General features: G+C 37.9%; 1 protein-coding gene across 1 annotated transcript; it reads right to left on the bottom strand.

The window, feature by feature from the left end:
• Positions 1–193: 193 nt before the first annotated feature.
• sec14l7 (SEC14-like lipid binding 7) lies at positions 194–10,264 on the bottom strand. Its single transcript, XM_010755022.3, has 12 exons — positions 10,136–10,264; positions 9,054–9,129; positions 4,468–4,511; positions 4,288–4,350; positions 4,005–4,193; positions 3,372–3,467; positions 3,226–3,286; positions 3,064–3,147; positions 2,876–2,982; positions 2,662–2,801; positions 1,431–1,600; positions 194–1,324 (listed from the first exon to the last, which is right to left on the bottom strand). Exons 1-12 carry the CDS (start codon positions 10,187–10,189, stop codon positions 1,194–1,196), a joined length of 1,215 nt encoding a protein of 404 aa, XP_010753324.2. The 5' UTR covers positions 10,190–10,264; the 3' UTR covers positions 194–1,193.
• Between the last annotated feature and the right edge of the window lie 2,343 nt (positions 10,265–12,607).

Genomic DNA, 12,607 nt, shown 5'->3' with positions numbered 1-12,607 from the left:
ATTTATTACATTGAAGTACAAAGTGAAAGTCAAAAATAAATCATGTCTGTCGTCTGTTCACGGCTGCATTCATACATCACATATACGATTATTATCAACATCATTCATACGTTGTAACAATAAAGGTCAAATCAAACATCACGAGCAGCACGACCTGATGAACGACCTCTTAAAGTAACTTTACTCCCTTTTGTCACATCGGTTTAGTTTTTTCCTGCTCTCGAGAGCAAACACGGAAACTTCAGTCGAGTGTTTCGTTTATAAAAACACGATAAAGCTCCAGAAAACGATGCTTGAACGTTAAGTGGTTCTTTGAAATGTCGACGAAATGAGTTCTTTCAAAATAAACTTCACGTTGTTGTCGTTGTTGTTGTTTTGAATGATCCGACCCGAATGCTGTACTTTTTTTTTTACACATCATGACCCATCTTTTGTTCACATATTCATAAATAAATGTAAAATCTTAAAGAGCGGCTTAACACCAGCAGAAAATCTTGTTTTTCGCTGCCCTCTGGTGGTTCAACGTCTCAAATGCGCTGCAGTGATGTAGAAGTGTACTCCAGTACTGTGTGACATCACTCAGTGTGTTCACTGGATTTTTATACAAATTTAAGGTTATTAACAATAAAAACATGTAATAAAACTGTGAAACTTGTCAAATGTAACTCTTTAAAGAAGAATAATGTGTTTTTATTAGAAATGTATGTTAATTTTTATCCTATTTTGTTGAGTACATGTCTGTTACAGTTTGTATTATTGTTTTTTATGGTAAAAAAACTGTCAAAATTTTACCGTAATAAATACAGTTTAACTTTTTCTAACTTTACGGTAAATTTTTTAGATATTTTACTATCTAAATACAAGTTTTTTTTGTTTTTTTATCAAAACAAATGTTGCTTTGCCGTACAAATGTTGTAAAAAATTAAATATTACAGTGTTTTACTGTATAATTAACGGCCTGTCATTTAAAATATAACTTTTTCCATAGAAATCTCCTTTAAATGTCAAATAAATGAAGGTTTTCCGTGAATTATGAACGTGAGACATGAAACTATGAACCAGCAAGGGCAGTGAAACAGTGAAACAGATTTTCAGCCTGTTGTTAAGTTACTATTTTAATCAAATTACCATAAACTAATTACAGATTACAAACTAATACAGAGAAATGACGTCGACTGATCGGGTGGACTCGATCACTGCAGCCTCCCGTCGCCTCTGCTGTGAGAACTCTGCATGGGCCCGTCCGAAGGAGGAAGAACCTCGACTTTGTAGCTCACCCTCTTCGACTGAAGGATGCTGTAGCTGTTGTCGAAGCACAGCACGTCTGCACAAACAGAAGAGTGAAGTTAACGACAGCTAGACTTGACGAACCTAAAACATCTAGACCCAGAGCTCTCTGGGCCTTTATGTAATGGGCAGTGTGGACTTACAGACTCCGGGCTCGGGGCAGGTGAGGCAGCTGTCTTCAGGGACCAGGTGTGCGTTGTAGCGTTCGCTGGGCAGAATCTGTAACATCTCAGCAACTTTCTGCCCGCCGCCCTCTTTGGTCTGTCTGTACACTCCAAACCCGATATCTGCCCCGTCGCTGGCAAACTGCCACCTGGCAAGAAAATACAAATTATGTTGACCCACTCTGACCTGTGACCAGGTGAACGGTGTCTCTGTCATTCGTACGTCTGTTCTCACACTATGTAACTTTGGGCTCCGGGTCGGGAATGGCAATGTTAGCTCAGTTAGTTAGCTGCTGTTAGCTCAGTTAGTTAGCATGCTGTTTGCTAATGTTAGCTCCATTTGTTAGCTGCTGTTAGTTAATGTTAGCTCCATTTGTTAGCTGCTGTTAGTTAATGTTAGCTCAGTTTGTTAGCATGCTCTTAGTTAATGTTAGCTCAGTTTATTAGCTGCTGTTAGTTAATGTTAGCTCAGTTTGTTAGCTGCTGTTAGCTAATGTTAGCTCAGTTTGTTAGCATGCTCTTAGTTAACGTTAGCTCAGTTAGTTAGCTGCTGTTTGATAATGTTAGCTCAGTTTGTTAGCTGCTGTTAGCTAATGTTAGCTCAGTTAGTTAGCTGCTGTTTGCTAATGTTAGCTCAGTTTGTTAGCATGCTGTTTGCTAATGTTAGCTCCATTTGTTAGCTACTGTTAGTTAATGTTAGCTCAGTTTGTTAACATGCTGTTAGCTAATGTTAGCTCAGTTTATTAACTGCTGTTAGTTAATGTTAGCACAGTTTGTTAGCGCCATTTGTTAGCTGCTGTTAGTTAATGTTAGCTCAGTTTGTTAGCATGCTCTTAGTTAATGTTAGCACAGTTAGTTAGCTCCATTTGTTAGCTGCTGTTAGTTAATGTTAGCTCAGTTTGTTAGCATGCTCTTAGTTAATGTTAGCACAGTTAGTTAGCTGTTGTTAGCTAATGTTAGCTCAGTTTGTTAGCATGCTGTTAGCTCATGTTAGCTCAGTTTGTTAGCTGCTGTTAGCTAATGTTAGCTCAGTCTGTTAGCCGGACTGTGAGCTCAGAGCACAGTGGAAGTGTTTGTACCACAGGTGTTTTTGACCACAGGGAAGAAGAAGAAGAAGAAGAAGAAGAGGTTTGCTGAAGGGAAGCGTAGCCAGTGTCGTGCCAGAACAGGAGCAGCCTAACTAACAAAATGGCTGCTGGTTGTCTTGTACCTCAGAAGGCTGCTCGGTGCCGTAACGTCGTACTCCAGCTGGAGGACGGAGCCTCGGCTGATGGTCACGCTGCTGTCGTACTGAACCTTCACGGAGTCCTGGACGTAGTAAGACCGCGGCACCGTGCCGCCGTATTTGAGCTGCAACAACAACAACAAAACATTTCAGTCAACGAACCAACACTCCTCCACCTCCACCTCCAACAACCTCTCACCATTGTTCTGCAGCGAGGGTCTCCATCAGGATCGGTCAGGGTTCCTCCGTACACCACAGGAAGCTGATCAGGATCGATGTGTTTACGTAGAACGTCCTGCCAGTTACCTAAAGACACAAATTGAACGTTTGATTTAGAGAAACCGGACAATCCACTAAGGAACGTTTGGCGTTGAAAGGTCGTCTTACTTCCTAAGACGATGATCTTGCGTCGCGTTTCCTCGCACAGGAAGTGTTTGATGAGGTTGTAGGCCATCGGGAACATTTTGGGAGCTGAAGCAGAGACAGAAAATCAGCAACGAAACAAAAAAACATCAGCCTGAAAAAACATCAAACTCACGTCCTGCTGACCTTTGATCAGAAACACTCGCTTCAGACCCTCCGGATAGTTTTCCTCAAACATGGAGAGGATCTAACACGAGAGGAACGCAGCGGTGATCAGATGAAATCACTTAATTATGTGTTAATATTAACGAGGCTACGATTGGCTGACGAACCTCGCCGTAAGTCTCTATGGCTGGTTTCCAGATGTGTTTCAGTCCGAGTCCTTCACAGTCGTAGATCAGACTGATCGCTTCAACGTTCTTCCCCAACTGAGAGAGAGAGGAGAGGAGTTAGAGGAGAGGAAGAATCAAGGAGACAAGAGGAGAAGGAAAGGGAGAGGAGGAGAGGAGGAAACAAAAGAGGAGAGGATGGAAAAAGGGAGAGTAGGGAGGAGACAAGGGAGGAAATGAGAGAAGGAAAAGGGGGGAAAGGAAAGAAAGAGAGGAGAGGAGGACTCAAGGGAGGAAATGGGAGGAGGAAACAAGGGAAGAGGAGATAAGAGGACGAGGAGGAGATATTAGATGAAAGGAAAGAAGGAAATAAAGGAGGACATGAGAGGAGAGAAGATGAGATGGGAGGAGGAAACAAGGGAAGAGGAGATAAGAGGACAGGAGATAAAATAAGGGATGAAAGGAGAGGAGGAATCATGGAAGGAGATGAGAGAAGGAAGATCAACAGGAGTCAACAAAAAAAGAGGAGATAGGAGACGAAATGAGACAACAGGAGGATACGAGAGGAAAAATGAAAAAAGGAAAGGAAGCATGAAGAGAGAAGAAAGGAGGAGACAAAAGAGGAAAGGATGAGACCTTCTCAGACTGCCTCCTGCACTCCCTCTGCATCATCTCTGTGTCTCTGATCTTCGTCTTCATGAAGTCTTGTTTGGTGGCCGACAGGAGGAGACCTTTAGGATCCAGAGGACCAATCACGTCGTACCAGATCGGACTTCCCTCTTTGTCGTATCCGCACATCCCCCCGGATACGTACTTCTCGATCACCTGACGGACACGTGAAGGAACGCAGCGTTTGATTAAGTCTCAGCTTAGAGACTAAAAAAAGTCAACCAGCTTTTAATTCAGCTTCATCTTTTACCTCCGGAGGTTTCCAGTCAGAGATGATGCTGTCGACCTTCATCTTCCTCCTGAAGTCCAGATGCTGCACAGACAGACAGACAGACAGACAGACAGACAGACAGACAGACAGGTCATAAAGACGGTCACCAAACATTCGACAGCTCGTGGAGTAAATGAAGTGTTTAAAGGAGGACTTCACCTTTCTGATCATGGCTTCAGATTTCTGAACGTTGAAGCTTCGGGCTGCAAAAAGAAAATAAATAAAGTAAAGTAGACGTATAATGTAAATTAATTTAAGTACTGTAACAGATTTGAGGTACTGCTTTACATAAATCACCACAGTTCAAAGGGAAATGTTGGACTTCTACACACAAATATAAAAATAAAATCTGATGTTTTGTTATAAACAGAAGTAGCGATGAATAAATTAGTTAATTACAGAATGATTGTGTGATCTTTAGTGTTTATGGTCAAAACAACAGATAAACTTCCAGCTACGAACATCAACATGAGCCCGTCGTTACACCTGAACAACCTCACGCTGCAACCGACGATAAAAAGTCGTTAATAAATGGTTCAAATATCTAATTTTCTTTGTTTAATTAATGCAAACTATGAATCGAAACATATGTGAGTCTCTTGCATCTCTATGTAACGGTAAAATATACAATACAGGACAATATTTTCCAAACTAAAACTTTTAAAATGTCAAAATGTCTAAAGAAGTTTTAATGTTTTCAATTATATATCTTTTATTATTTATAATTATGTGTTGCAACACCAACAATGCCACTGCTGCATCTTTCCATGAAGAGGTGCTTCATGTGTTCATACGACACGAAACATGAAACACAAAAGCACAGACCGATCTGTTCCAGTTTCAGACCAACAATAGTCCGAGGTTAAACAGCTAATGCAAATATTGAGCCGCAGTCACAGGGTGAGCATTGATTCAGGCCTCCGTGAACTATGAACCACTAAAGAGACACAAAGTCCTGGACGTGCTGTCGCACAAACAACTCAACGAGGTAATAGATTACATGAGAAACATGACTCTGGTTATAACAGTAATATCTAAATCTCTGCAGCTTTAATCAGGACAAACACAAACATGTAGGATAAGACAGCTGAGCTGGTTCAAACCTGCCGCTCAGTAAATATTATATACTAAATAAATACTATATGTTTTCATGGCCACGAGGTCACAGCGGGAATGTTATAGGAAATGAATCAATGATTAACCAAGAAGGACGCTGAGATGTCCTCAACTCTGCAACTTTTTTCTAGACTAGAAAAGACTGGAAAAGACTAGGAAAGACTAGAAAAGACTAGGAAAGACTGGAAAAGATAAGAAAAAGATGGAAAAGATGAGAAAAAAATAGAAAAGACTAGAAAAGTGGAAAGGACTAGAAAAAAATGGAAAAGACTAGAAAAGACTAGAAAAGACTGGAAAAGACTAGAAAAGACTGGAAAAGACTAGGAAAGACTAGAAAAGACTGGAAAAGACTGGAAGACTAGACAAGATGAGAAAAGACTGGAAAAGACTGGACAAGATAAGAAAAAAATGGAAAAGATGAGAAAAAAATAGAAAAGACTAGAAAAGTGGAAAGGACTAGAAAAAAATGGAAAAGACTGGAAAAGACTAGAAAAGACCGGAAAAGACTAGGAAAGACTAGAAAAGACTGGAAAAGTCTGGAAAAGATAAGAAAAAAATGGAAAAGATGAGAAAAAAAATAGAAATAACTAGAAAAGTGGAAAGGACTAGAAAAAATGGAAAAGACTAGAAAAGTGGAAAGGACTAGAAAAAAATAGAAATAACTAGAAAAGTGGAAAGGACTAGAAAAAAATGGAAAAGACTAGAAAAGACTAGAAAAGACTGGAAAAGACTAGAAAAGACTGGAAAAGACTAGGAAAGACTAGAAAAGACTGGAAAAGACTGGAAGACTAGACAAGATGAGAAAAGACTGGAAAAGACTGGAAAAGATAAGAAAAAAAAATAGAAAAGACTAGAAAAGTGGAAAGGACTAGAAAAAAATGGAAAAGACTAGAAAAGACTGGAAAAGACTAGAAAAGACTGGAAAAGACTGGAAAAGACTGGAAGACTAGACAAGATGAGAAAAGACTGGAAAAGACTAGAAAAGACTGGACATAGACAGACAAATTGTTTCTCAAATGGTGAATCACCAAAACTAGTTTCAAAGAGAACAAACTGACACGCCGAGCTTTCTTTAGAAATGCAAATTTCAAGAACCAGTTATGTAAAGACCTGAAGTAATCTGGGCCGGGCCTTAATATAACCTGAACAGGTGAGTTGTATATAAATTCACCCTCAGTACAGTTGTCATGAACGAGGAAATTAGCTACAGAGACCAAAACTGTTTTTTGTACCAGGCTGTAAACATGTTTATTTCTGCTGTGAAACATGGGGACTTATGGAGACTGACTCACTTCTGGAGCCAGCCTCAAGTGGACATTAGAGGAACTGCAGTTTTTTTGGGTTATCGCTTGATTTTAACTTATATCTGTTTATAGCGACATTATAACGTGATTTAAACGGTTTATTAAATGTTTATATTGTGCTTTTAAGTACATTTACTCAAGTTATACAAGTTTGTACTTTAATTGAGTATTTCCATACTTTAATAACTTTATTTCACAGCTGTAGTTAGTTACTTTAATGCATAGATGATATAAGATGAGTTTATTAAATAAAAAAATAAACTGTTAAAGTTGAATTGAGTGGCTCCAAACAGTTTGTGACCTCTAACTGAACTTTTTTAAATCTTGTGTAAATATGACGTCTGATTGGACGGACACGACCGTTAACTTCCCCCCTGAACAAACGGACACACTTGGCGGTGAACCGGGCTGTTATTATTCAAAATGTTTGGGACGCCTCAGGCTACGTTCACTCTCTCTCTCTCTCTGCGTTCACCAAACCTGTTCCAGTGTGTTCAAACTGCAGCAGCCGGTTTCACTGCAGGGCGGCGAGGAAATACCTGAGCTGGAGGCCTCGGTATCGACACCTGACAGAGGCGTCACGGTCATTGGGTCAGGAAGTCAAGTGTGGTTTGATCCAACACAACTCAACACGTGTTCGTCCCCATTTCAGTTCGTTGTCAGGTGTACATGTGACCCTCATGCCACATTATATGTCCGTTTTTTAACATTTTAATCCAAAGATCATGAATTTTTTTTTTTTTTTTAGGCATATGTCATCCATTGTTTCGGTCACAAGCTGTTTTTCATCTTTAACTCATCATATATCGTCTATGTATTAAAGCAGAAGTTATTAAAGTATGGAAATACTCAATTAAAGTACAAACTTGTATATAACTTGAGTAAATGTACTCAAAAGCACAATATAAAGATTTAATAAACTGTTTATCTCACATTATAATGTCGCTATAAGCCAATATAAGGACATTATAAGTGCAAACGTTCAGATTTTGGGGGAATTTCTCTTTCAGTTTAACAACAGTTATCTAAGTTTAAGTTTATGTACAGTGTTCTTCAAACTGGGTCCCTGTACAAACCCGTCCCAGTCTTTCATAATGTTCTGATGGGTCCTTGACACACGTTTAAATAAAGTGCATGTACAGAGGTGGAGGTGGTGGAGGTGGTGGAGGTGGTGGGTGGACGGGTCAAACAAACAGACCCAGGAGGCCTCTGTTCACGTCCTGGGTGACACCAAAAGTCGATGTTCACCTCTTTGTAGTTTTTAGAAAATGTTCAATGTTTGACAGCGAGCTTCATTTCCAAAGTCAAACTCGACGTTGCACATTTATTATTAATAACTATCGCTAAAGGCTGTTGACCAAGTTGTCATGTTTAACAAGTCAGAATGTTTGACTGGAAAAGGCTAGAAAAGACTAGAAACGCCTGGAAAAGTCTGAAAAGGACTAGAAAAGACTAGAAAAGAGAGGAAAAGGCTAGAAAAGAGAGGAAAAGACTAGACAAGACTGGAAAAGTCTGAAAAGGACTGGAAAAGACTAGAAAAGACTAGAAAAGACTTGAAAGACTAGAAAAGACTGGAAAAGACTAGAAAAGTCTGGAAAAGACTTGAAAGACTAGAAAAGACTAGAAACGACTGGAAAATACTAGAAAACACTTGAAAGACTAGAAAAGATTAGAAAAGACTAGAAAAGACTGGAAAAGACTAGAAAAGATTAGGAAAAGACTAGAAAAGTCTGGAAAAGACTTGAAAGACTAGAAAAGACTGGAAAAGACTAGAAAAGTCTGGAAAAGACTTGAAAGACTAGAAAAGACTGGAAAAGACTAGGAAAGACTCGAAAGACTAGAAACGACTGGAAAATACTAGAAAACACTTGAAAGACTAGAAAAGATTAGAAAAGACTGGAAAAGACTAGAAAAGACTTGAAAGACTAGAAAAGGCTTGAAAAGAAAAGCTAAGCTGAATCTCGACCATGCAAAGAGGAAACCAGGTGTACATTTAAGGTGGACTGAACTGTCCTTAAGGTCTGACATTAATCCTGAGTGACATAAAAACTGGTTTCTGAGCAACATGTGCCACGACAACGTCAAACACCGGCGACAAACACAAACATGTCCGACTTCTTTGGATACAGCGTAGAAGAATGAAGTACCACAAAGTAGCTGAAGTATTTGAAGTATTTCTGCCTCATTAAAAGCTGCTAACTGTTTGTTTTTGACTCCGTATAAGAAGTCACCTTGTACTTGGAAACCTTCGTGTTTGTTTCTTTGCACAAAGAAAATGCTAAAAGCTGAAAGCCGGTTTCAGCCGAGGGTTCCTGCAGGTCTCACCTCGGAGCCAGCGAAGGAGGTAGTGGTCATGCTGTGCAGGCAGGTCGGGGAGGATGTCCTGGATCCTCCCCCGAAACTGGAGAAACAGGAGAAAACGTTACAGTGTGAAGGAACTTTAATGGGAATTCATTTTATCGCCAAGCGTTCGCTGAGAAGATTGAGACCACTCAGATTAGCCTAGCTTAGCATAAAGACTGGAAACAGAGGGAAACTGCTAGCCTAACCTCCGTCCAAAAGAAACAAAAACTTTTATCTGAAGCTCACAGATTAACGATTAACATGATTAACACGATTAAACACGTCAGTTAATGAGCGCTACAGATACAGAGCGAGGCTAGCAGTTTCCTACTGTTTCCAGTGTTTGTGCTAAGCTATGCTAACCAAAAAAACAAAAAAAAAGTCAGAAAGACACAAAGTTTTTAGTTTAAGGGCTAAAACGATTAATTAGTGAATCGATTAATTAATTAAAACGTATTTTCTTGTGGTTCCAGCTCGTTTTCTTTTTTTTTTTTTTGTGGCTTTTCTGACGTGTTTTAACAGATTTAAGACAAAAAAATAAATAAAAACTAATTTTAAAACACCACATTTAAGGAAATTTAAGGAAAACATGAACAATATTATATAACTAAATATTATATAACAAGAATCGGTGTTAAACATCATCCACAACAGCAACAATAAGCTTGTTTAATACTAAAACCTGTGTAGTATATTGCATATACACAGTGAACCTGCATAAATACTACTAAGACCTGAGTAATATTACCCTCAGGGATACTCAGATCTTTAACTTAAAAGTCCTGCATCTATATGATTTGATTATTGGTAACACTAACAATATTTCTCTCTGAAGTACAAAGTAGAACACAATGTAAATACTCGTAGTAAATATACTTTGCATGTAGTACAGAGAGAGTAACGACAGGTTACCATAGAGTCATCATGTGTCACCACAACAAAACCAAGCACAGATACAACAAAACACAAAAATAAAGTCATTAATTAATATTCCAGACGCATTAATTCATTAGATTAATATGATTTAAGTTGTTTTTTTATATTTATATACATTTATTTGTTACCTCTGTTAATATTTCTTCCTGCTTCGGGCTCAAATCGCCGACTCGTCCACTCATGACTCCTGATGTGAAGCTCAGACAGAGACTGAATGAAGTGAAGGTAGAGGAGTAAACACCACGCCTCCTCACACACACACACACACACACACACACACACACACACACACACACACACACACAGGTAGACTTTTATCCCTGGAGGCACTTTGTTGCGACACACACACACTCACACACAAACTCGTCACCCTGGGAATTGTGTTTGTTTGTCAGAGTAAAGCAGCGTTACAGTAAACAAAGTAGTAATACTGCAAAAGTACTGCATTTAAGCAGAAGTACAAAAGTAATGAACACATTTTTTATTAATGTTAACAGTTTTTTTCCCAACATTAATCTTAATCTGTTTTATTATTATAGTTTTTTCTTTATTATCTCAGATTAACGTTGTGTAATTTGACAAGTAAAAATAATTCACAGTATTTAAAAGTACAAAAGTAATAAACATTGTTTTATCGTTTTAAAAAAGCTTTGTATTAAAGTTTTATTTTCAACAGCTGTTGTGTATTTTATGAAATTCACATTAATTAACTGGCAGCTATTGACAAGTAACTTAAAAAAGAGGTTTTTATTAATGCCAGCACTCTCAGATGTTTTTTTTTATGCTGCATAAAAAGCGGTTGATGCTTAAATAAAGTTTATTAAGCTTTAAATGTATTTAACTTTAACCGTCCTGAAGGTTTCATGGTTTGTTTATATTATTTTGTGTTATATAATCCAGTTATTTATTTTATTTAGTTCATAAAGACATTAAAAAGTATTAACATGTGATTAAATAAGTTTGTTACCAAAGTAACATGAAAAATCTTTAATGTATCAAAACTTTTAAAATGTTGTTTTAGTCGAATATTTAGAGGTTACATTTGATTAACGCAGAATAATCTGTTACATCAGAGTTTCATTGTCAGTGTTGAATCTGCACGTGTCACACATGTTAGTCATATTTTAGTTGTTTATGATGTAAATGGTGACGCGTTTTCATATGTGGTATGTTTCAGTACCAAGTTAAGTACTCAGAAAAGGCCAGTGTAATATATATTATACTATTAAATGATAATTATGGATGCATGAAAGTGGAACTCATTTCAAGTATTTCATATACTTTATCTGAATTTATAATACCAAATTATTAATTTGTTTATTGTGTTTTGTATTAAGAATCCACAAAGTGACTGAAGTCATTGAATAAATGTAGCAAAAACAATATTTCCATTTGAAGCATGAGTAGAAATATAAAGAACACAGAAATATTCATGTAAAGTAACTAGACTTTGTACTTTAGTAGAATATCTAGTTATCTGAATTTAAATTAAGCAAATAAAAGCTGGTGTGTGAAGCAGGAAAGTCGTCTCTGAGCTCAATCTATCGTGTCCGCGTGGCGTGAACTTTGTCAAGATCAATCAGCTGTTCAGGTTTGAGGTCGTTTGCACAACAAGCAGGCGAAACTCAGATTTCCCCTTAAACACAGACCTCAGCGGTCACATTGACTAGATTACAGGCTGTGCAAAATGCAAACGTCAGCATCAAACTTGCTAATACAAAGCAGGTATAATGTCATAATCTTCATTTAGAGATTTAATGAAACTGGAGCCAGAACATCTCGAACACGTCCTGGTGGCTGGTTGCAGTATAGGTCATAAACCCCGCCCCCTCCATCTTTGGCTCCAAATGATGTCACCAGTGCCCATATATGGCGTATATACGGAGGACGTAAATGTAGTTTTTTGCTCCGTAGCAAATTGCTAGTTAAGTAGCTAACTAGCAATTTGATAGTATTTTGCTAACACTAGCTATCAGTGATAACTACCTATATAACAATTGATGTAGATTAGCTGGCTAGTTAGCTCATGTCCTGCTCTGTAGCAAAACACTAGCTAACTAACAATTTGCTAGTTTTTTGCTAACACTAGCTGTCAGTGGTAACTATCTACATCAATCCTTATCCAGCTAGTTACATGTGATAGATAACGTTAACAAAACACTAGCTAACTAGGTAACAACTGATGTAAAATAGTAGTTTTGCTAACATTAGCTATCTGATGTAACTAGCTATATAACAATTGATCTAGATTAGCTGGCTAGTTAGCTCATGTCCCTGTAGCAAAACACTAGTTAACTAGCTAACAAACAACTGATCTCTCCATAGCAAAATGCTAGTTAAGTAGCTAACAAACAACTGATCTCTCTGTAGCAAAACACTAGTTAACTAGCTAACAAACAACTGATCTCTCTGTAGCAAAATGCTAGTTAACTAGCTAACAAACAACTGATCTCTCTGTAGCAAAATGCTAGTTAAGTAGCTAACTAGCAATTTGCTAATATCTTGCTAACACTAGCTATCAGTGGTAACTATTAAACGTTAACAAAGAACTAGTTAATTTAAACCAATTGTTAGCAACGCTAGCTTTGCTAGCAGTTTCC

This window comes from Larimichthys crocea, chromosome IX (genome assembly GCF_000972845.2).
Source record: "Larimichthys crocea isolate SSNF chromosome IX, L_crocea_2.0, whole genome shotgun sequence".
In the NCBI taxonomy this organism is placed as follows: domain Eukaryota; kingdom Metazoa; phylum Chordata; class Actinopteri; family Sciaenidae; genus Larimichthys; species Larimichthys crocea.
Note: the sequence above shows the minus strand (reverse complement) of the source record. Positions and strands in the feature narration are given on the sequence as shown.